Source organism: Neovison vison, chromosome 1 (genome assembly GCF_020171115.1).
Source record: "Neovison vison isolate M4711 chromosome 1, ASM_NN_V1, whole genome shotgun sequence".
NCBI classification, from domain to species: Eukaryota; Metazoa; Chordata; class Mammalia; order Carnivora; family Mustelidae; genus Neogale; species Neogale vison.
In genome coordinates, this window is record NC_058091.1 from 246,947,979 (window position 1) to 246,969,767 (window position 21,789).

The following is a 21,789-nucleotide window of genomic DNA, read 5'->3' on the forward strand; positions in this document are numbered from 1 at the left end:
TCTGAAAATTGTTTTCCTTTGACCTTCATCACTGTAATTCCCTCTCCCTTGAGTACCTGGCAACCACCATTTTAGTCTGTTTCTATGAAATCAGATTTAAAATAAAAAGTTGTCTCTACATGTGATACTGAACAGTTTTTGTCTTTCTGTTTATGGTGTACTTCATTCAACATAATGACCTCAGAGTTTATCCATGGAATGACAGGATTTCCTTCTGTACCACATTATCTTGATCCATTCATCTTTCATATATTTCATTGCTTTTTATTGCAATATTCTTTTGTATGGATATACTACTCTTGGCAGTTCAACTATTCATGGACATTTGGATAATTTTCTGTTTTTGATTATTTTGACTTGTGACACTATCAGCATTTGTTTATAAGTCTTTATATGGACATATGGTTTATCTTTTTAGTATATACATGGGAAGAGAATGGATTATAAGTCTTCATGTAGACACATACTTTTATTTATTTTGGGTATATAAATATGTATGTATATTTATTTTGGAAGAGTTAGGTTGCGTGATAGAGGGATATTTAGCCTTTTAAGAAAGTGTTACACTCTTTTCCACAGTTGTCATTTTACATTCCCACCGACAGTGTAAGAGAATACTAGTTGTTCCACAATACCTCCTCACAAACACTTGGTAAGGTCAATCTTATTTTTTAAAGAGAGAGAGCGTACAAGGATGAGATGGGGGTGGGGAGGAGCAGGCTTCAGGGGTCCATCCTGTCGACTGTGGGATCATGACCTAAGCCGAAATCAAGAGTCTGATACTTAACCAAACTGACCCAGACACCCAGGAGCCCCAAAGTCAATCTTTTTAATTTACATATCCTCATGGGTATGGGATCATAGCTGATAGTAGTTTAAATTTGCATTTCCAAAAATGAAACAAGATGGGATCGGGAGGGAGACAGACCATAAGAGATTCTTAATCTCACAAAACAAACCGAGGGTCGCGCGGGATGGTAGAAGGTGGAATGGAGAGGGTGGTTGGGTTATGGACATTGGGGAGGGTATGTGCTGTGGTGAGTGCTGTGAAGTATGTATGTCTGACGATTCACAGACCTGTACCACTGGGGCAAATAATACATTATATGTTAACAAAAAACATTAAAAAATTTGCATTTCCCTGGAGACTAGTGATGGTGAGCGTCTTTTTATGTATTTATTTGTCAATTATGTATCTTCTACAAAGGGTCTCTTTGAATCATTTGCCCATTTGGGTGGGGTAGGTAGAGTTGTATGATTTATTTTGTAGTTCCAGATGCTTTATGCTTTACATAGTTCCTTCAACAGATGGGTGCCTGACAAATATTTTCTTCTGGTCTGTGGATTGTTTTCCATCTATTAATTGCTTTTCAGAGAGCAGAACTTACGTAATGAAGTCCAGTTTATCAAGTTTTTCTTTAATGGACTGTGCCTTTGTTGTTTGTAGGAAATCTTTGATTAACCCATTGTCTCAATTAATTTTCTGTAATTTCTTCTGGAACCTGTATAGTTGTAGATTTTATTATGATATATTTAGGTTTGTGATCTATTGTAGTTACTTTTTTTTCATAGCATGGTATGTGGATCTAATTTCATCATTTTACCTGTACATATTCAGTTGTTCTACCACCATTTGTTGACAAAACTATCCTTTCTCTGAATTACCTTTGTATCATTGTTGAAATTTTATTGACTATGTGGTCTATTTCCCAACTGTTTGTTTCATTGATCTATTTTTTTCATTGATTTATTTTTTCTGTGTTGTTCCATTGCTACATTATCCTGATGACTCTAGCTTTATAATATATTACAAAATGTCTGAGTCCTCACAGCTTTGTCAAATTGGATTATTATAGATTCTTTACAGTTTCAGGTGAATTTTAGAATCAATTTATTAATTTAAAAAAAAACAAAGCCTGGGATTTTGATCGGAAATGAATTGAATCTGTAGACCATTTTCGGTGGTATTGACAGTTGTCTCTTTTAGACCATGAACAAGGTGCATCTGTATATTTGTTTAGGTCAACAATGTTGTGTAATTTTCTCTCAGGGCTCTTCTGTAGTTTTCAGTGTTGAGGTGTTGCATGTGTTGATTTTATATCTTGGAACATTACTAAATTCACTTGTTTGTTCTAATAGCCATCTTAGAGAATATGTAGGATTTTCTGTCTGTTGTCACTGATTTGTGAACTGACTGTTGGGTTTTTTTTTCCTAATTTAAATGCCCCCCCCCCACCCTTACCCTGTCTTTCCTGCCTTACTGCCCTGGGAAGAAACCATAGTACAATATTGAAGAGATGTGCAGAGAGCGGACAGGCATTATTGTTCTGTCTAGAAGGGGAATTGGGGATGAGAAAGTAGAACATGCACTTTTTCACCAAACATACTAATAGGTGTAAATCTTTTGTAGATGCTACTTATCTAGTTGTCAGTTTGTAATCTATACTTTGTTGCACCTTCATCATCAGGCAATCTCTGTTCTGCTTTCTGGTATATAGATAACATTTACCACTCTTTTATATAAATGGAACATTTATATAAATAAATGTTGTACAGTTCCTGTATTTTTTTTAAATATTTCACTTAACATAATATTGTGGAGATACCTTCATGTTGCCATGTATATAATAATTTATTTTGTAAAATTGGTCATTAGTATCCCATTGTATGCATATGTCACAGTCTGTGTATATAATTTACTATTGAAAGAAATTAAGGTTGTTTCCAATTTTTTGTGATAACAAATAAAGACCCAGTGATCTTTTTTTTTTTTTTTGTAAGATTTTATATATTTTTTGGCAGAGACACAGCGAGAGAGGGAACACAAGCAGGATGAGTGGGAGAAGGAGAAGCAGGCTTTCTGCTGAGTAGGGAGCCCAATGCAGGACTCCGGCTCAGGACCCTGGGATCATGACATGAGCTGAAGGCAGATGCTTAACAACTGAGCCACTCAGGCTCCTTATCATTTCTGTACAAGTCTCTGTATAGACTGGTGTTTTTCCTTCAGTGAAGAGCTTCAGTTCAGTGACTGAACTATGTGGTAGTCATATTTAACTTATAAAAAGAACTGCCAGATGTTATGTCAAGTTTTGTACCATTTATATTGCCACCACCAGTTTATAGAATTCACATTGCTCTGTATCCTCCTTAGTGCTTGAGATGGTTAGTCTTTAATTTTAGCTATTCTTGTGTGTATGAAATAGATCTCATTGTGGTGTTAATTTGCATTTCTGTGATAACTAATGCTATCAGCTTTTTTGCCTGTAGTTATTAATCATTCACGAATCTTCTTTTGTGAAAAATTGGTTCAGTTTTTTTTTTTTAAAGATTTTATTTATTTATTTGACAGAGACAGAGAGATCAGAACTCGGCAGAGAGGCAGGCAGAGAGACAGGAGGATGCAGGCCCCCTGCCTAGCAGAGAGCCCTATGCGGGGCTCAATCCCACGACCTTGAGATCATGACCTGAGCTGAAGGCAGAGGCTTTAACCCACTGAGCCACTCAGGTGCCCCTAATTTGTTCAGTTCTTAAGAGGTTGTATCTTTTTTGAGGTATAGGAATTATTTGTATATCATGCATAAAAATTCATTACAAGATAAATCTGTTGCAAATACTTTTCCTGGACTGATTTCTTGCCTTTTCATTTTTCACTGGTGACTTCTTTAATTGTTACAAAGTCCCAAGGATGATTTTTTTCCCTTTTATTTGTAGTACTTATGTGTGCCAGCGAATCTTCCTCTATTCCAAGTTTTTAAAGATTTTGTTCGTTTCTTAGACAGTTTTCTTAAAATAGATTTATTTGAAGTAAAATTTGCATACCATAAAATTCATCCATTTTAAGTTCACAGTTGAATAATTTATAGTAAATGTATACATTGGTGCATCACAGTTACAGATGACTTCCGTTGCCTCACGCTCTTTTTGCAGTTAACATGGTTTGCTTTCTGTCACTATCTACTTCTTGCAGTTATTTAAAAGTAGTCTTTGGTTTTTGGCTTTAGTCAGTTAGAATAATGTTTTTGAGATTCATCCCTGTCTGAGCATGTACCAGTTGTAGCACACTCATTGTAAAAAAATTATTAAATTGTACTTCATTCTAGAAAGATTCCATATTTTGTCCATCCATTTAACAGAAGTTGAAAATTTTGAGAAATAAGAAATTTTTTATTCTAGCTTGGGAGTTTTTACAAATAACAGTGTTATCAAGATTTACTTTCAAGTCTTTATATGGGCTTTGTGTTTATATTTGTTTTGTATGTATCCAAAAATAGTGGAATTGTTCTATTGTATGAGAAGCATATATTTAACTTTTGAAAAGGACGAAATTGTTTAAAAGGTGACTGTAGTGTTCTACATTGTGGCCAGCAACATTTAATGAATCAAGTTTCTCTGTATCTTCTCCATCACTTGCTGTTGACAGTCTTCGATTACTACTATTTCAGTGTGTACTTAACAGCATTTCAGTGCTATTTTATTTTGCATTTCATTAGTGAGTGGTGCCTTTGCAGATCCTTCCATGTGCTTATTAGGCTATATCTTCTCTGTTAAATTGTTTGTTAGAGCTTTTCTCTTTTCATTTGTGTTGTTTTTCATACTCTCAAATTATAAGAATTTACAGTTGACTCTTGAACAGCTGATTGAGACATCCATGTACATGTTTTAGTGTGTACATAAGTTTTCAACTCCTTTGGGAGAAGGAATATGATTACTAGGTTGTATGGTAAGACTATGTCTAGTTTTGTAAGAAATTTCCAAACTCTACGAAAGTGTGCCATTTTATGTTCCTAGACCAATGAATGAGAGTTCCTGTTGCTCCATGACTATACCAAATATTTGGTGTTGTCTGTGTTCTAGAAGTTAGCCATTCCTACAGGGTATAATGTATCTCATTGTTCTTTCAATTTGCATTTCCGTGATGGTTTCTGATGTGGAGCTTTTCATGTGGTTGTTTGCCATCTGTGTGTCTTCTTGGTGGGCTGTCTGTTATGGTCTTTGGCCTTTTTTTTTTTTTTTTTAAGATTTTATTTATTGATTTGACATCGATCACAAGTAGGCAGAGAGGCAGGCAGAGAGAGAGGGGGAAGCAGGCTCCCTGCTGAGCAGAGAGCCCCATGTGGGGCTTGATCCCAGGACCGTGGGATCATGACCTGAGCCGAAGGCATAGGCTTTAACCCACTGAGCCACCCAGGTGCCCCATCTTTGGACCATTTTTAAATAATTTTTCTGTTGAGTTTTTTTTTTTTTTTTAAAGATTTTATTTATTTATTTGACAGATAGAGATCACAAGTAGGCAGAGAAAGAGGAAGGGAAGCGGGTTCCCCACTGAGCAGAGAGCCCGATGCGGGGCTTAATCCTAGGACCCTGTGATCATGACCTGAGCCGAAGGCAGAGGCTTTAACCCACTGAGCCACCCAGGCATCCCTTCTTGTTGAGTTTAAGAGTTCTTGTGTCTTTGTACTTTGGATAACAAGCCTTTTTCAGACAGACATTTTGGAAATATTTTTCTTGGTCTGTGGCTTGTCTTCTCATTCTCTTGACTTTGTCTTTTGTATAATAGCTTTCAGTGGTAATGAAGTTCAGCTTATTTCTTTTATGTATCATGCTTTTGATTTTGGAGCTAAAAGGTCACTGCCAGTCCTAAAATCATTTATATTTTTCCTGTGTTTTCTAGGAGTTGTATGGCTTTATGTTTTACATTTAGATCTATGATCCATTTTGAGTTAATTTTCTTGATGAGATGGTGTAAGATAGATGTCCATTATTCCAGCACTATTTGTGGAAGAGACTATCTTTGCTCCATTTTGTAGCTTTTGCTTCTCTGTCAGAATCAGTTGAGCATATCTGTGGAACTCTGATTCTGGGCTCTGTGTTTTCTTTAATTGATACTTTTGTTTATTCATTAACCAATACCATAGTGTCCTGTTCCTTGAACCTGTATGATACATTTTTAAATTCAGCTAGTGTCTTCTTCTTCGCCTTTGTCGTCTTCGTCATCATTGTCGTCGTCGTCTTCTTCTTCTTCCTAAGATTATCTATTTGAGAGAGAGTGAGCAGGAGAGGAAAAAAGAGCACAAGTGGAGGGAGGGACAGAGATAGAAGGAAGAGCAGACTCCCCGTTGAGTAGGGAACCAATATGGGGCTCCATCCCAGAACCGTGACATGACGACCTGAGGCAAAGGCAGAAACCTGAGCCACCCACATGCCCTAGTGTCAGTCTTCTGACTTAGTTCTTCTTCTGTGTTGTGTTAGCTATTCTGAGTCTTCTGCCTATTCATGTAAACTTTAGAATTGTTTTTTTTTTTTTTTAATTTTATTTATTTATTTGGCAGAGAGAGAAAGAGATAGAGATCACAAGTAGGCAGAGAGGCAGTCAGAGAGAGAGGGGAAGCAGGCTCCTTGCTGAGCAGAGAGCCAGATGTGGGGCTCGATCCCAGGACCCTGAGATCATGACCTGAGTCGAAGGCAGAAGCCTAACCCACTGAGCCACCCAGGCACCCCTAGAATTGGTTTTTCAATATCTGCATATAACTTGGGGTGCCCGGGTGGCCCAATCAGGTAAGCGTCTGCCTTTTGCTTAGGTCATGATCCCAGGGTCCTGGGATCGAGGCCTGCATCAAGCTTCCGGCTTGGTGGGCGGCCTGCTATGCCGTCTTCCTCTGCCTGCCACTCTGCCTACTTGTGTTCTCTCTTAATCTCTCTTCAAGAAATAAATAAACTTTAATAATTTTTAAAGAAAAAAACTTTCAGAGATTTTGAACGGAATTGCATTGAATCTATAATTCAGTTTGGGGAGAAATGACATCTTGGCAGCAATGAGTCTTCCTATTCATGAATATGGAATCTTTCTTCATTTGTTTAGCTTTTATTTATTTTTATTTTTTATTTTTTTAAAGATTTTATTTACTTATTTGACGGAGAGAGATCACAAGTAGGCAGAGAGGCAGGCAGCGAGAGAGAGGAGGAAGCAGGCTCCCTGCCGAGCAGAGAGCCCGATGCGGGGCTCGATCCCAGGACCCTGAGATCATGACCTGAGCCTAAGGCAGCGGCTTAACCCACTGAGCCACCCAGGCGCCCCTTGTTTAGCTTTTAAATATCGTTGATCAGAGTTTTGTAATTTTTACCGTACTGATCTTGTACATTATTCTGATAGATTTTTACCATATAATTTCTGATTTATCTGGCTGCTAATGGGTATGACATTGTTTGTTTTTATAATTTTAAATTCTGCTTGTTTGATAGTATATAGGAAAGTAATTGACTTTTATGAAACTTGTACCCTGCAACCTTGCTATAATAACTTATACCAGAAGTATTTTTGCGCCTCCCCCCCATTTTGTACTTAATCATTTCATCTGTGAACAGGATAGTTTTATCTTTTCCTTACCAATCTTAGACTTTTTGTTTCCTTTTCCAACTGTATTAGTTAGGTCCTCCAGTATGATTTTGGAAAGCAGTGGTTGAGGAGACATCCTTTCTTAGTTGCTCATCTTAGTAGATACTAGCTATTGTTTTTTGTAAATAGTCATAATCAAGTTAAGGAGGTTACGCTGTACTCCTGGTATACTGAGTTTGTAATAATGAATGAGTTTTGGTTTTTGTCAAATGTGTTTTCTGCATCTGTTGGTATGATTGTGTGTTTTTTTCTTTAGCCTTTTATACAATGGATTACATTAATTTTTGAATGTTGAACTCTCCGTTTTTGTTCAACTAGTCCCAAATATTTTTCTTTTTGATCCTATTTTGGATAGCATTGCTTGCTTAATTTTATGTTTATTTTTTTCATTGTTAGTATATAGAAACACAGTTGGTTTTTACATAGTGATGTTATGTCCTGTGGCCATGGTACACTCTTAAGTTTTCTAGGAAAGTTTATAGGTCCTTACAGTTTGCCACATACAAGATGGGTCATCTCTGGTAAAGACATTTTATTTCTTGGTACCCATTCTCTATGCTTTTAATTTTTTTTTCTTGTGTTATTGCATTGGCTGTAATCTAGTACATTTTTGGTTGGAAGTGATGACAGTGGACAGTCTTGCCATGTATTGTTGCATATTATATGCATATTGTAATCCTTAGATAACTAGTAAGAGTTTAATAACATTTAAAGGGCATTTAAAAATCATCACAGTCTAAAATGGTAGACTAAAACTACTCATGAGAGATAATGGTAGTAATGTAGGAGTAGAGGGACAAAAAAGATGGGGCATTTACAAAGTAGGTAGGAAAATCAAACCATGTCAGTAATTTCAGTACATATTATGGTCTAGGCACGCTAGTCAAAAGGCATGCTATCAGATTCTGTGATAATCCCAGATAGAATTATATGTTATCTTTAGACAGTACTTGAGGTTCAAAGCACAAATATATTTAAAGTAAAGGGATGGAAATAGATATAGTAGGCATATTGTATTCATAAGACAACTGGAGTGGTCATATCAACATCAGTCAAAATCGACTATAAAGGGCACCTGGGTGGTTCAGTGGGTTAAAGCCTCTGCCTTCGGCTCAGGTCATGATCCCAGGGTTCTGGGATTGAGCCCCACATCAAGCTCTTTGCTCGGCGGGGAGCCTGCTTCCCTCTTTCTCTCTCTCTCCGTGTCTCTCTGCCTACATGTGATCTCTGTCAAATAAATAAATAAAATCTTTAAAAAAAAAATGGACTATAAAACCCAAAATGTTACTGGAGACTAAGGGCAAATTTTCATAGTTGTAAAAGGATGACTATATTAGGAACATAAAACAGATTTTAGCTATGATAGAGCCCTAAAATACTAGAAGTAAAAATTGACAAATGAAGAGATCAGTAGAAATTGAACTCTTACAGCTGGAGATTTCAAAACTATCAACCATGGAAACCACTAGATTGAAAAATTAGTGAAGACAAATAGTTTGAGAAGTTTGATACTTTTTTTTTTTTCCAGGCATATAGATCATTCTCTAGGATAGAGCATACTCTAGACTATAAAATGTCTCAGTAAATTTAAGAAGGTTGAAATTACTCAGGGTTTATCCTCAGAGTATGGGAATTAAATTGTAAATGAATTCCAGGGGAAAATGTGAGAATTTAAGCAAAACATTTGTAAATGACTCATAGGTCAGGGAAGAGTTGATAGCAGAAATTAGAAAATATTTTGAGGGGTGCCTGGGTGGCTCAGTGGGTTAAATCCTCTGCCTTTGGCTCAGTTCATGATCCCAGGGTCCTGGGATTGAGCCCCACAGCGGGCTCTATGTTCAGCGGGGAGCCTCCTTTCTCCTCTCTCTCTCTGTCTGCTTCTCTGCCTACTTGTGACCTCTGTCTGTCAAATAAATAAATAAAATCTTTAAAAAACTTTTTTGAAATGAATGAAAATGAGTATATAACACATATGGAGATTCCTGTGAAGGGGGAATTTAGAGGGAAATTTACAACTAAATTTATAGTAACTTCATGAGAAAAGAAGAATGGTCTCAATTCAATCATTTTAAGTTTTCATCTTAATAAGAATAGCAAAGTAAATTTGAAACAGAGATAAACTTTGAGTGGAAATCAATGAAAGAAAAACCAGAAAACAACAGAAAATAATCAGTGAGATGAAAAGTTTGTTCTTTGAAAAGGTCAACAAAACTGATAAACTTTGGAATAGACTGATCATTTAAAAAAGAGAAAATACATAATACCAATATAAGGTATGAAAAGAAGAGATACTAATATCCTACAGAAGTTAAAAGTATTTAAAAATTTTATAAGCCACTTTATACCAAAAAGGTATAAATACATACGTTACCATATAGAGACTGAAAAAGAAACTTTGAATATATTTATAAAAAAGTAAAATTGATTAATTACATTTACTCCCACAAAGAAAAGCCTAGGCCCAGATGGCTTTACTGCTAAATGTTTTCAGTTATTTAGGGAAGCATTGCTATTTATCCCGTGCAAACTCTTTTGGAAACTGGGGAAAGAGGGAGCACTTAAAACCCATTTTATGAGTCCATTATTAACCTAACACTAACACAGACAAAAACAACACAAGAAAAGCAAACTACACTTTGTTATCTTTCATGAATATACATGCAGCAGTCATTAAGAAGATAACAGCAAACCAAATCCAGTTATATATTAATTAAGTATTAGAAACTAGTAAGTTGGGATTATCTCGAGAATGCAAGAAAGTTTATTAGCATTCATAAATCAACTAATACAGTATACTGTATTAGTATAATAATGTATAATATGTATAATATATATTATTATATAAAGTATATAATAATAATTAGTATAATAATAATGGACAAAACCCATATACTTTTAGTAAAGTAAGAAAAAAATTTGAAAAAATCTAAAGCCTGTTCATGATAAAGCTTTGAGTATACTAGACACAGAGAAAGCAATTTGCTAATTCTGATCTAGGGCATGTACCTAAGTGGCCTAGAGAGTTCCTGTTGTTTATAAAATAGGATACTGTAGGTATCATCTTAATTTCTTTATTTTCTCTCTTAGGAATCACAGTCCTGTCCTTGCTGTTGTCCAGTGTCTTGAAACTGTTGTTTTATATATTTTGTCTGATTTTCTTGTTTTTTTTAGGTAGAATAAATATGGTCCTGTTACTCTATCCTCAATGAAAGAAACTTCCACAAATTTACTCCTCATTTTTTTATGCATTAGATACCATTAGCATTTGGGGAAAAAATAGTTATACTGCTTAAGAAATAACAAAAGTGATTTTTTTTTTTAATGTTCAGAAGTAATTTATTACATTTAGACATTGAGATTTTGTTACAAGACTGACATGCTGCCTACTACACTAAGGAGGCACCTTAGGATTTTTGTTATGAACTAATATTTGTGTATAACATTATAATTTGTGAAGAACTGACATTTCTAGAATATTGAACCTTTTCATAAAAGTACATGATAGGTCTCTTACTTTATTCAGTCACTCTTTTCAGTCTATCTATAAAATTTTATAGTGTTTTATAAATGACCTATATTTCGTATGTTTACTTTTTGGTATTTTATGTTTTGCTTGATTAGTGGAGTTTCTTTTTAATTTGGTTAGTTTATAATAATATTTTAGAAATTTTATAATTGGCCATGGTAATTAATTTTCGTTAATGTAATATTTTAGATTGCTTTTACAATTTAAGTGTGGTCTCCATATTGGGTATTTAACATTTTGTCTCTTAAATAATTAGCAAGTATTTTATCCTATCCTCCCATCCTTTTAAAACATTCAATTTCTCTTTTAAATGAAAATGTTACATTTTCTTATAGGAATGCTTCCTTTTTTGATTGCTGAGAAGTCTTTCTCCCATTGGAAGAATGTAGAAGTATATTTTCTTTTAGAACTAAGCCAGTTGTAGTTTTTTTGGAAGAGCTAGCTAGGGATTCCCCAGCAATATTTCTGAAAAATAAATCACATGTGTATCTTAATACATTTGCTTATATATTTAAATGTGGATTTATTGTTTAAGTTCTTTCTATCTTTGGTTGATTACTGCTCCCAAAATATTATAATAATTTATTTTCAGAAAATATTCCATAGTCGTGGCTTCATTTTTTATTAGGTGTTTTTAAGTTAATTCAACATACCAAATTGAAGATTTGAGACTAGGCAAATATCCTGTACTATAAAAGTTTTAGAGATAAGTTAAAGGCAATTATTTTAAAAGATTTTTTCACAAAAAACTATGTTGAGATTAGTTATATAAGGGCAAATATGAGGAAAGATTTTGGTTTGTTTTTAAGAAAATCTTGCATAGGTGATAGGATTGTAATTTCTTGGTTAATGCTTAGGATTTTTGGGGGGTTCTTTTTTATTTTTCCTATATTGATATATTTTATCTATATCTTTGCTAAAGAAATTGTTCTTTTGTTTTTGTAGTTTTGGTAAGCAGTTTGGAGGAAAAAGAGGATGTGATTGTCTTGTATTAGAGCCTTCAGAAATGATTGTGGTAAGAACTTTAAAGAATGCTGTGAATTTTTTTGATATGCTTCAGTTTTCAACTTTAAATGTAGTAGGATTTTAAACACTCAAGGGGGTGCCATTACTGTGACTTTAAAAATACTGAATAATATCAGACTTATACACCTAATTTGTTGTTTCTATCTACTTAAAATTTCTTCTGATCCTTGAGACAAATTAGAAAGTGATACAATTCTGTATACCATATTCCAAATTTTGGTGATTTCTTTTACTCCTGCTACCAGTAATTTTAAATTAAGGCCTTATTAGAGGAACCCTGACTTTTCAAGTGTTTTTTTCTTTTCCTCTGCAATTTAGTTAATAATCTTTGAACATCCACATTCTGCTAAACTTGAGGGTAAGAGAGAAAGAGACATATAGTTATATCCAAGTAAGAAATGGTTTAGATATTAATATTTTTCTTTAAGAGTATAATTAAGGAATAATTCTTGTTACTGAGAAATCTAGAGAGGCGATATAACATTAGAAAACCTCAGTTTATTCTTTTTTTTAGCATTAAAAAAACCAAGAACACAACTTTGTTTTACTTTGTTCTAAGATGACCTTACTACAAAAATAGCTTATATTGAATGGACTTGTCGTTCTGCTAGCATCTTATGTAGATCATCATGTCATCTGATTTGATTTTAAGTTATTAAGAAAAGAGGTTACATTCTTAATGATGCATTTTTTTTTTTAATGATGCATTTTAATGTCAGGGCTCAAAACTTCCCATCTTCACATAGTTTGTTTGCTCTTCTCCAAATTGGGTCATCGACATTATCATGCACTTCAGTGTCCTAAATTTCATATAAAAAAATAATTTTTAGCTCCTACAAGGTAGAAATTGTCTTACTCATTTTGCTCTTCCATTGTATTGCACAGTGCTGCCTGCATATGAAATATTCAGTGAATGTTAATTAAACTGAAGTTTGTTCAAGTAGTAGACTGTGTATTATGTTTATTTTCTTTAAGTGTTGGTATACATAGTATATCTAAATAAGGCCTCAGAACTCTGTCTTTTAAGTAAATATATTGAGGGACATGGCGAGAAAACTGCCACAGGCAGTACTAGTTTTCTTATTTATTTGTCCGTTGATGTATTTTGTATTTTTTCTGCTTTATCAGGAAAGAATTAGTGCTTTTTACTGCAGTGTTCTCATATACATTGTTTTTTTGTTGTTGTTGTTTAATTTTATTGTGCTAAAATACACAACAGAAAATTTACTTACTATCTTAACCATTTTTGTGTTCAGTGTTGTTATTATTTTAGTTGAAATTAATCACTAAAAAATGCTTTGTAAGTTGTAGGAGAAAATTACTCAAAATTGCTTTAAGATTTTTATTTTTGAGAGTTCTTGAAGGATTTTATTGTCAAAATGCCATGTGATTTTTTTTTCACCATTATTACTTTTTTTTTTTAAGTAGGCCCCATGTCAAATGTGGGTCTTGAACTCATAACCCTGAGATCAGTGGTCGCATGCTGTACTAACTGAGCCAGCCAAACACCCAGATACTGTATCTTTTGACAAGTAAAAATGTATTGATATTTTGTATGAGTGTAAATCTTTGGTACCTCAGTATTTTGTAGCTGAAATTATTTAGAATTCATGAAAGAACTTAATGTCAGTGCATGAAGTTCTTTCAAATGGTTTTACTATGTATGTATGTGTACAAATTTTAATAACTCCACTAGTGATTGGGAATGCCTGTTATTGAGCATCTTTATGATCACCCAATACATTAGTCATCTTAATCTGACATGTTAAAAGGAAATTTCCTATTTTTAATTTACTTGTGCATATTTTCAGATGGTTTACAGGGGATTTGTTTTTCTTAATATTCATATGTCCTGCCCATTTTTCCAGTTGGATTATGTATTTATTTACTTGGCAAAGATTATTATAGAGAGAGTGCACAGTGTGGTAGGGGCAGATCTTGAAGGAGAGAGAGAGAACCCTAAATAGACTACCTGCTGAGTGCTGAGCCCAACAAAGGTCTCTATTCTGGTATCCTGGGACATGACATGAGGCGAAATCAAAAGTCAGACTCTCAACTGACTAAGTCACCAAGTACATGGGATTATTTTTTTTTCCCTTAAAAGGTTTTTATTAATAAATGAACCCTTTTGCTTATAGGATGCCATAAATAAATCATTTTTTCTCATCAGCTAAAATAAATTTTGCAATAGGTTTTTTGGTTTTTATCTATAGCATTGTTTTCCTCTTAAAAGTTCTGGTTAGTGTTTATGCTTACTAGAAAGACTTTCCTCATGACAATATTACTGACCTTTTAACCTGTATTGCTTTATAGAATTTTTTTTTAAAGATTTTATTTATTTATTTGACAGAGAGAGAGAGATCACAAGTAGGCAGAGAGGCAGGTAGAGAGAGAGAGGGGGAAGTAAGCTCCCTGCTGAGCAGCAAGCCCTATGCGGGGCTCAGTCCCAGGACCCGGAGATCATAACCTGAGCCAAAGGCAGAGGCTTGGGACGCCTGGGTGGCTCAGTTGGTTAAGCAGCTGCCTTCCGCTCAGGTCATGATCCCAGCGTCCTGGGATCGAGTCCCACATCGGGCTCCTCGCTCAGCGGGGAGCCTCCTCCCTCTGCCTCTGCCTGCCATTCTGTCTGCCTTTGCTTGCTCTCCCTCTCTCTCTCTCTGATAAATAAATAAAATCTTAAAAAAAAAAAAAAAAAAAAAACAAAGGCAGAGGCTTAACCCACTGAGCCACCCAGGTGCCCTGCTTTATAGAATCTTTTTAAGAAGATTTTATTTGTTTGACCACTGAGCCACCCAGGTGCCCCGCTTTATAGAATTTTTTAAAAAAGATTTTATTTGTTTGACAGAGAGATCACAAGTAGGCAGAGAGAGGGGGAAGCAGGCTCCCTGCTGAGCAAGAGAGCCTGATGGTGGGTTTGATCCCAGGACTCTCAGATCATGACCTGAGTCGAGGGCAGAGGCTTAACACACTGAGCCACGCAGGCGCCCCAGTGTATAGAATTATTTTAAAAATTTTAGAGAGTGCACGCAAGTAAGCACTACTGGGAGGAGGGACGGAGGGAGAGTGAGAATGTCACGAAGACTCCCTGTTGAATGTGGAGCCAGACACAGGTCTTGATCTCAGGAACCTGAGATCATTACCTGAGCTGAAATCATGAGTGAGACAGTTAAATGACTGAGCCCACACACACACTGCTTTATAGAATTTGTTAGTTCCTTACTTTATCTTTTAGATCTCACTTCTCTGAGTAGTGGAAGACAGTGGTTACCACTTAACTACCTGTCTCCCAACGTTTCCTCCAAAAGCAGTACAGAGTTATAAGAAGAGTGAAAGAAATCTATACAGAAACCATGTTCAAGGCGTAAGTTGAAGGCAGAGAAAGCCAAATTTTGAGCATAATTCTAAGTAAGGGGAGAAAACCCACCAATTCTCAGTATATTATCTCTCACATTCTGTCTTTTTCCAGTCCTCAGCAAGGCTTTGTAGTAAGCAAAAGCCAACCAAGCAGATTTACAGAAAACGTACAAGATGGAAGCTACCAAGTGTACCTATGATTAACCGGCACAGCCATTCTACCTTAAGTTCAAAATTGTGGGTGTGTATGTATAATAAACAGAGCATAACCTATAGGGAAGTCTTTTAAAATGGAGTGACTTACAAAATCATCATCTAAATGGGTGTGTATCTTCAGGGTTAAGACAAAAAAGGTAAAAAGAAAAACTCCCTTTGGTATTTAAGTGTTAAGAAAAGCAGCACACTGGGAAGTTTTAGGTTCCTGCAAGACAAGGTGAACACAAAATCACTGTCTTTTAAGGCCCACACCTCCCTCTCCCCACCACTCAGCGAGACGAAAAGAAAAAGTATCCTAAAATACCTGGCCCTCAGAGTATTTATTTGCTAATTTCCTATTAAACTAGGAATCTTGTAAAATATCCCAATACTACAAAAAGATGAAAAGGGAAGATTAATAAAAGTATATATAGTTGTTACCAAAAAAGAAGAGATTTGTTATGTACCATCTGAGGAAAATTGAACTCCACCCCAGGGGGGAATATTTTTTTTTCAGATGAAAACTGACCATACTTGGATACAAACATATCAGTGAAGAATTTAAGGACATTTTTAAAAAATGTAAAATCAAAAATTCAAAAACCAAGAAATGAAAACTGAAAGAAAAGTGGAGTAAAAAGTATAAACTTGGTAAAGAAATCGAAGGCATAGAAAAAAATATTGATAATGTATATATAAAATGAGTAAATTACAGAATGCCCTAGGAAGAATACACTCAAATGAAAGTTTAATAAGGTGCATTGAACAAATCAAAACTATAATTAGTTAGCACCTTACACCTGTCAAAAAGGCTAAAATCAAAAGACAAGAAATAAGGGAGAGTGATTGAGGATGTCAAAAGACAAGAAATAAGGATGTGGAGGATGTGGAGAAAAAGGAATCCTCATACACTGTTGGTGGGAATGTAAATTACAACCATTGTAAAGAAGGAGATTCCTTCAAAAATTAAAAAAAATAAATGCCATATGATCCATAACTCCACAATTGGGTGTATACCCAAAGAAAACAAAAACACTAATATGAAAAGATACATGTTCTCCTATGTTTATTGCAGCACTATTTACAATAACCAAAACTAGCAGCAATCTAAGTGTTCATCGATAGACAAATGGATAAAGAAGATACGGTATATATGCAGTGGAATACTAATCAGCCATAAAAAAAGGATGAGGTGCCATTTGTGGTAACATGGATGCACCTTGAGGGTATTATGCTAGGGAATAAGACTGGAAAAGGCAAATACCATATTGATTTCACTTGTGTGGAATCTGCAAAAAACATTCAATAAAAAGCAGAATCAGACTATAAATACAAGGAACAAAATGATGGTTACCAGTGGGGTAGGGAGTGGAGGCCGGGCAAAAATGGGTGAAGGGAAGTGGGAGATAAAGACTTCTGGTTACAGAATGAATAAATGACAGAAATGAAAGGTACGGCATAAGGAATATAGTCAGTGATGCTACAATAATGTATGTTAATAGATGGTAGCTGCATTTGAGCATAGCATAATATATAAACTTGTCTAATGACTATGTTGTATACCTGAAATAAATACACCTTTGTGTGTCGACTACACTTGAAAAGAATTGAAGAAAGGTAAGGAAGAAGCAAGTAAAGGAAAATGAATGAAGTAGAAAGTGTCAGAGATACTCTACTTGAAAGTTACTGAGAGCAGATTTTTAAGTTTCTCACCACAGAAATGAAATGGTAAATAAGTGATATAATGGAGGTGTTAGCTAAGGCAGTGGTGATTATCATTTTATGAAATGTAAATATCAAACTAGCACATGGTATACCTTGAATTTACACAATCTTATAAGTGAATTATATATCAAAGCTGGCATAAAACAAATGGCAGAGCAAATAGTGGAAATTGAAGATAGGCAATGAAAGGATAGCATTCATAACTTTAAGAGTCTCAGGAGAAAACAATACATTGAAAGCAATTATGTTTAAAGCAATATTTAATGAAAATTGTTCAGAAATTGAAGAAGATTCAAATCTACACCCACTTAAAGGATATACTGGGTACTGGGGAAATGAGCTCAGAATGATCATTTCTAAGACATTTCCTAATAAAACTATTTGATTTCAAAGATAAAAAATCTTTAATGTCTGCAGGCAAAAACACAATTTCCAAAGGCAAATGAGTTGCGCTGATTCACACATTTAAAAATCCACTGGGGTGGGGGTTGCCTGGATGGCTCAGTTAAGCGGGTGACTTGTGATTTCACCTCAGGTAATGATCTGATGGGGCTTGAGACTAAGCTCCACATAGGGCTCTGTGCTTAGATGGGAATCTGCTTGAGATTTTCTCCCTTTCCCCTCCCCCCATGACGTGCTCTTTCTTTCTCTCTTTAAGTAAATCATTCTTTTTTAAAAAGAAAATATTAAAAACCAGAACAAGGCTCAAGTAGAGCAGCCTTTCAAAAAGGAAATATGAGCTAAGGATTTAATATCAGCCACATTGTCTTTATCAAGGTAATGGAGAAATGGTTTTCAGCATAAAAAAACTTAGGGAGGGGCGCCTGGGTGGCTCAATAGGTTAAAGCCTCTGCCTTCGGCTCAGGTCAAGATCCTGGGGTCCTGGGATCGAGCCCCGCATCGGGCTCTCTGCTTGGCAGGGAGCCTGCTTCCCTTCCTCTCTCTCTCTCTCTGCCTGCCTCTCTGCCTCCTTGTGATTTCTGTCTGTAAAATAAATAAACAAAATCTTAAAAAAAAAAAAAAAAAAAAACAAAACTTAGGGAATTATGCACCCATGAGCTGTTTTTAAGGAATCTGCCAGAGGATATTTTGTTTAACTGAGAAATAGCCAGGAAAACCTCACCTAAAGAAACAATGATGAATCTTTCAAATACACAGATGTATTAATAAGACTAAAAGGTAGAGATGTGAGGGACAGACTATATTATATTTTGAGACAGAATAGCCATAATAAAACTGAAGAAAAGGAGAAGGGAGAGTGAAATAGGAAAAAGAATAAGCGTATTGATGGTTGTTTGTTGCATAGAGAATAGATGAGAGTGTTAACAATAAAAACTCCAACTAGGTAATTACAAGGTTTGGGATTTGATTACTGTATAATCTAATTGTTTACTTATTTCATGGATGTTGGCAGAAGACAAAGACTTATGGGTCACAAACAAAGAACTTTTTTACTTGTGGTATAGCAGGCAGCATTATCATTAGCATATTTCTGTAGATTGCCCTTGCTTCATAGGTCCCATGGAGGCAGTGCTGGGTGGTCCACAGTGATGCCACACACATAGTAGGTTTGCATTGCTACTAAGAACCCCTGAGTTTGGGGAATATACTGCTTTTATAGTGAGCAAGCCTGCTCTTTTTTCAGCAGGAAACATTACCACATCCTTCAGGATTGCTTACTATAAGCACAACTCTTGAGAAATGGCCCAGTTAATGAGTGGTTAGGACTGTGCATTCTTGGCAAATGCAACAAAATGTGTAGAAGCACAGCAGGCCCTAGGAAGACTATGTTTCACCACAGATAGTAAAAGAAGGTGTAAGAAAGCAGGTGGACCATAACAAATACTGATAAGGGCATAGACAATGAAAGCCCTCATATGTGGCTGGTAGAAAAATAAAGACATGCAACTTCTCTGGAAAACAATTTGACTACTCATGAAATAGTTAAAAATGGATTACCATATGATCCATCAGTTCCAGTCCCACATTTATACCCAAGAGAATTGAAAACATGTGTCCACATAAAATCTTGTGCACTATGTTCATAATATTCGTAATAGCTGGAAAGTAGAAGCAAACCAGATGTCCTTTAACCTGATAAAGAGATAAACAAGATGTTTTATGTTCATATGATGCCATATTATGCTGCAATAAAAAGGGATCAAGTATTGATACATGCTCTAATATAGATAGATGAATCTTGAAAAGATTGTTCTAAGAAACCTGACTCAAAAAATCACATATTATATGATCACATTTACATAAAATACCCAGAGTGGGGAAATTTGTAGACAGAAAATAGATGATAGTGGGCATAGGGTTTCTTTTTGGAATGATAAAAATGTTCTAGAACTAGATAATGTTTGCACAACTTTGTGAATATATTAAAAACTAATGAATTGTATACTTAATTGACTAATGTATACTTAAAAGAGGATTTTATGGTATAGGAATTATATCTCGGGAAAAAATGTGTGAGAAAAGAATACAGAGACAAATCTAACAAAAACAATTTTTTATTGAAGCAAAGAATATACATCTCATGCAGACATGCAGTAAATATATAAAATGATAAAATGTTAAAAACCTGCAATATTAGTGATAGCAGTAATAATAACAATAAATGCGAATGGCTTCATCTACCCATTATAAGGAATAGATTTTTTAGTTTGGCTCACAAATTAAGACCCAGCTATATACTGTTTATTTTTTTAATGTATTTTTTAAGACTTTATGTATTCATTTATATTAGAGTGTGCATGAGGGTGGGGACAGGGTCATAGGGAGAGAGAGACGTTCCAGCAGACTCCGTGCTGAGCACAGAGCCCGAAGTGGGGCTCAACCTTGCAATCCTGAGATAATGATGAGCCGAAAGCAAGAGTTGGACCGTTAACCAATTGAACCACCCAGGCGCCCATTTCTGCTGCTTAGAAGAGACAGTCCTGTGATTGCTGGATCAAATGTTTCAGGAAGGCTAAAAATAAAGCAGTAGAACGTGGTGTACTAGACCAATGAAAATGAAAGTGGGACAGGTATGGTCATCATAATACCAAAAGTAGAATTTAAACCAAAAACTCATGAACTGTGACATAGAAGGACGATTTTTTTAGTGCTAAAACCTATAATTTACAGTGGAGGAGAACACATAAATATCTTCGCAGCTTATCAAACAGAAACCTTCTATTTAAAACAGACACTCCAGGGTCGCCTGGGTGGCTCAATGGGTTAAAGCCTCGGCTTTCAGCTCATGTCATGATCCCAGGGTCCTGGGATTAAGCCCTGCATTGGGCTTTCTGCTCAGCAGGGAGCCTGCTTCCCTTCCTTTCTCTGCCTGTCCCTCTGCCTACTTGTGATCTCTGTCAAATAAATAAATAAAATCTTGGGGCACCTGGGTGGCTCAGTGGGTTAAGCCTCTGCCTTCGGTTCAGGTCCTGATCTCAGGGTCCTGGGATCGAGCCCCTTATGGGGCTCTCTGCTTGTCAGGGAGCCTGCTTCCTCCTCTCTCTCTGCCTGCTGCTCTGCCTACTTGTGATCTATCTCTCTCTCAAGTAAGTAAGTAAAATCTTTGAATAAATAAGTAAATAAAATCTTTAAAACAGACACTCCAGAGGATTCAATGAGACTTAGAAATCTACTACTAGAGAATTTAATTCTTTGTTCTTAGTATAGAACAGGCAAAGTCAAGGAAAAAATGGGATAGAAGACTGGACAACATAAACAGTAAGGTAATCTTAGGGAGATAAGTTGAATTCTACAACATGATGATAAACTATATCAGGTGCCCATGCTGCATTAACAAAAAATGTTCCTATATTTTTAAAAAATTCATTAATTTTTATAAGTTAGATATAGTAATACTTTCTGATTACATGCAATGAAATTCTAAATTACAACAACAGAAAACTAATTGGTTCTTTTGCCTGAAAAATTTTAAACTTACCAAACATCTTTTTGTCAAAGGATAAATACATACTGAAATCACAGAGTTGTGCAAACAGTGAAAATATGCTATATAGCAGAATCCATGGAATATATAAAAAAAGTGTTCAGAAACCAGAGGGAAAACGGGCAAAAGGAACAAACTCAGAGGTGGTACAGATACCAGAGTTAACAAGTGCATATTTTGGAACATCTGATTAGTATTTCAAGGATTTAGTGGAGAATTTTAAAGAGTTGGAATCTATAAAATGAAATAATGATTTCCAAATTCTACAACTAGAAACATCCTCAAATTCGACTGAAGAGCAAGTTAGGGAACTGAATGATAAGCCAGAAGAATGCAAACTGATGGAGAAAATATTCTAAAAATACGTTATGTAGTATATGACACAGATAATAGAAAAGATCTTAGGTAAGTGTAATAGGATTCCTGTAAGGAGAAGAAAGAAGTATTAGAAGAGATAATGGTTTAGAATTTTCCAAAACATTAAAAAGAAATCAACTCACAAATTTGAGAACTCTAATCTCAAAGCAGGATAAATACAAAGAAACTTAAGCATAAGCACATTATAGTAAAACTATGGAAAAGAAAAACAAAGTTATAAAACCAGAGGGAAAAACACATTACTTT

General features: G+C 35.3%; 1 protein-coding gene across 12 annotated transcripts in view; it reads left to right on the forward strand.

Moving 5' to 3' along the window:
* The window catches only part of RAPGEF6 (Rap guanine nucleotide exchange factor 6), a 193,712-nt gene that overhangs the window by 40,798 nt on the left and 131,125 nt on the right, over positions 1-21,789 (forward strand). For 11 of the 12 annotated variants that reach the window (XM_044228140.1, XM_044228206.1, XM_044228180.1 and 8 more), the window contains exon 5: positions 11,865-11,934. The exons of the other annotated variant lie outside the window; for it this stretch is intronic. In XM_044228140.1, coding sequence (XP_044084075.1) covers positions 11,865-11,934 — 70 coding nt within the window. The remainder of the gene's footprint in view (positions 1-11,864; positions 11,935-21,789) is intronic. 12 annotated transcript variants of the gene reach the window in all.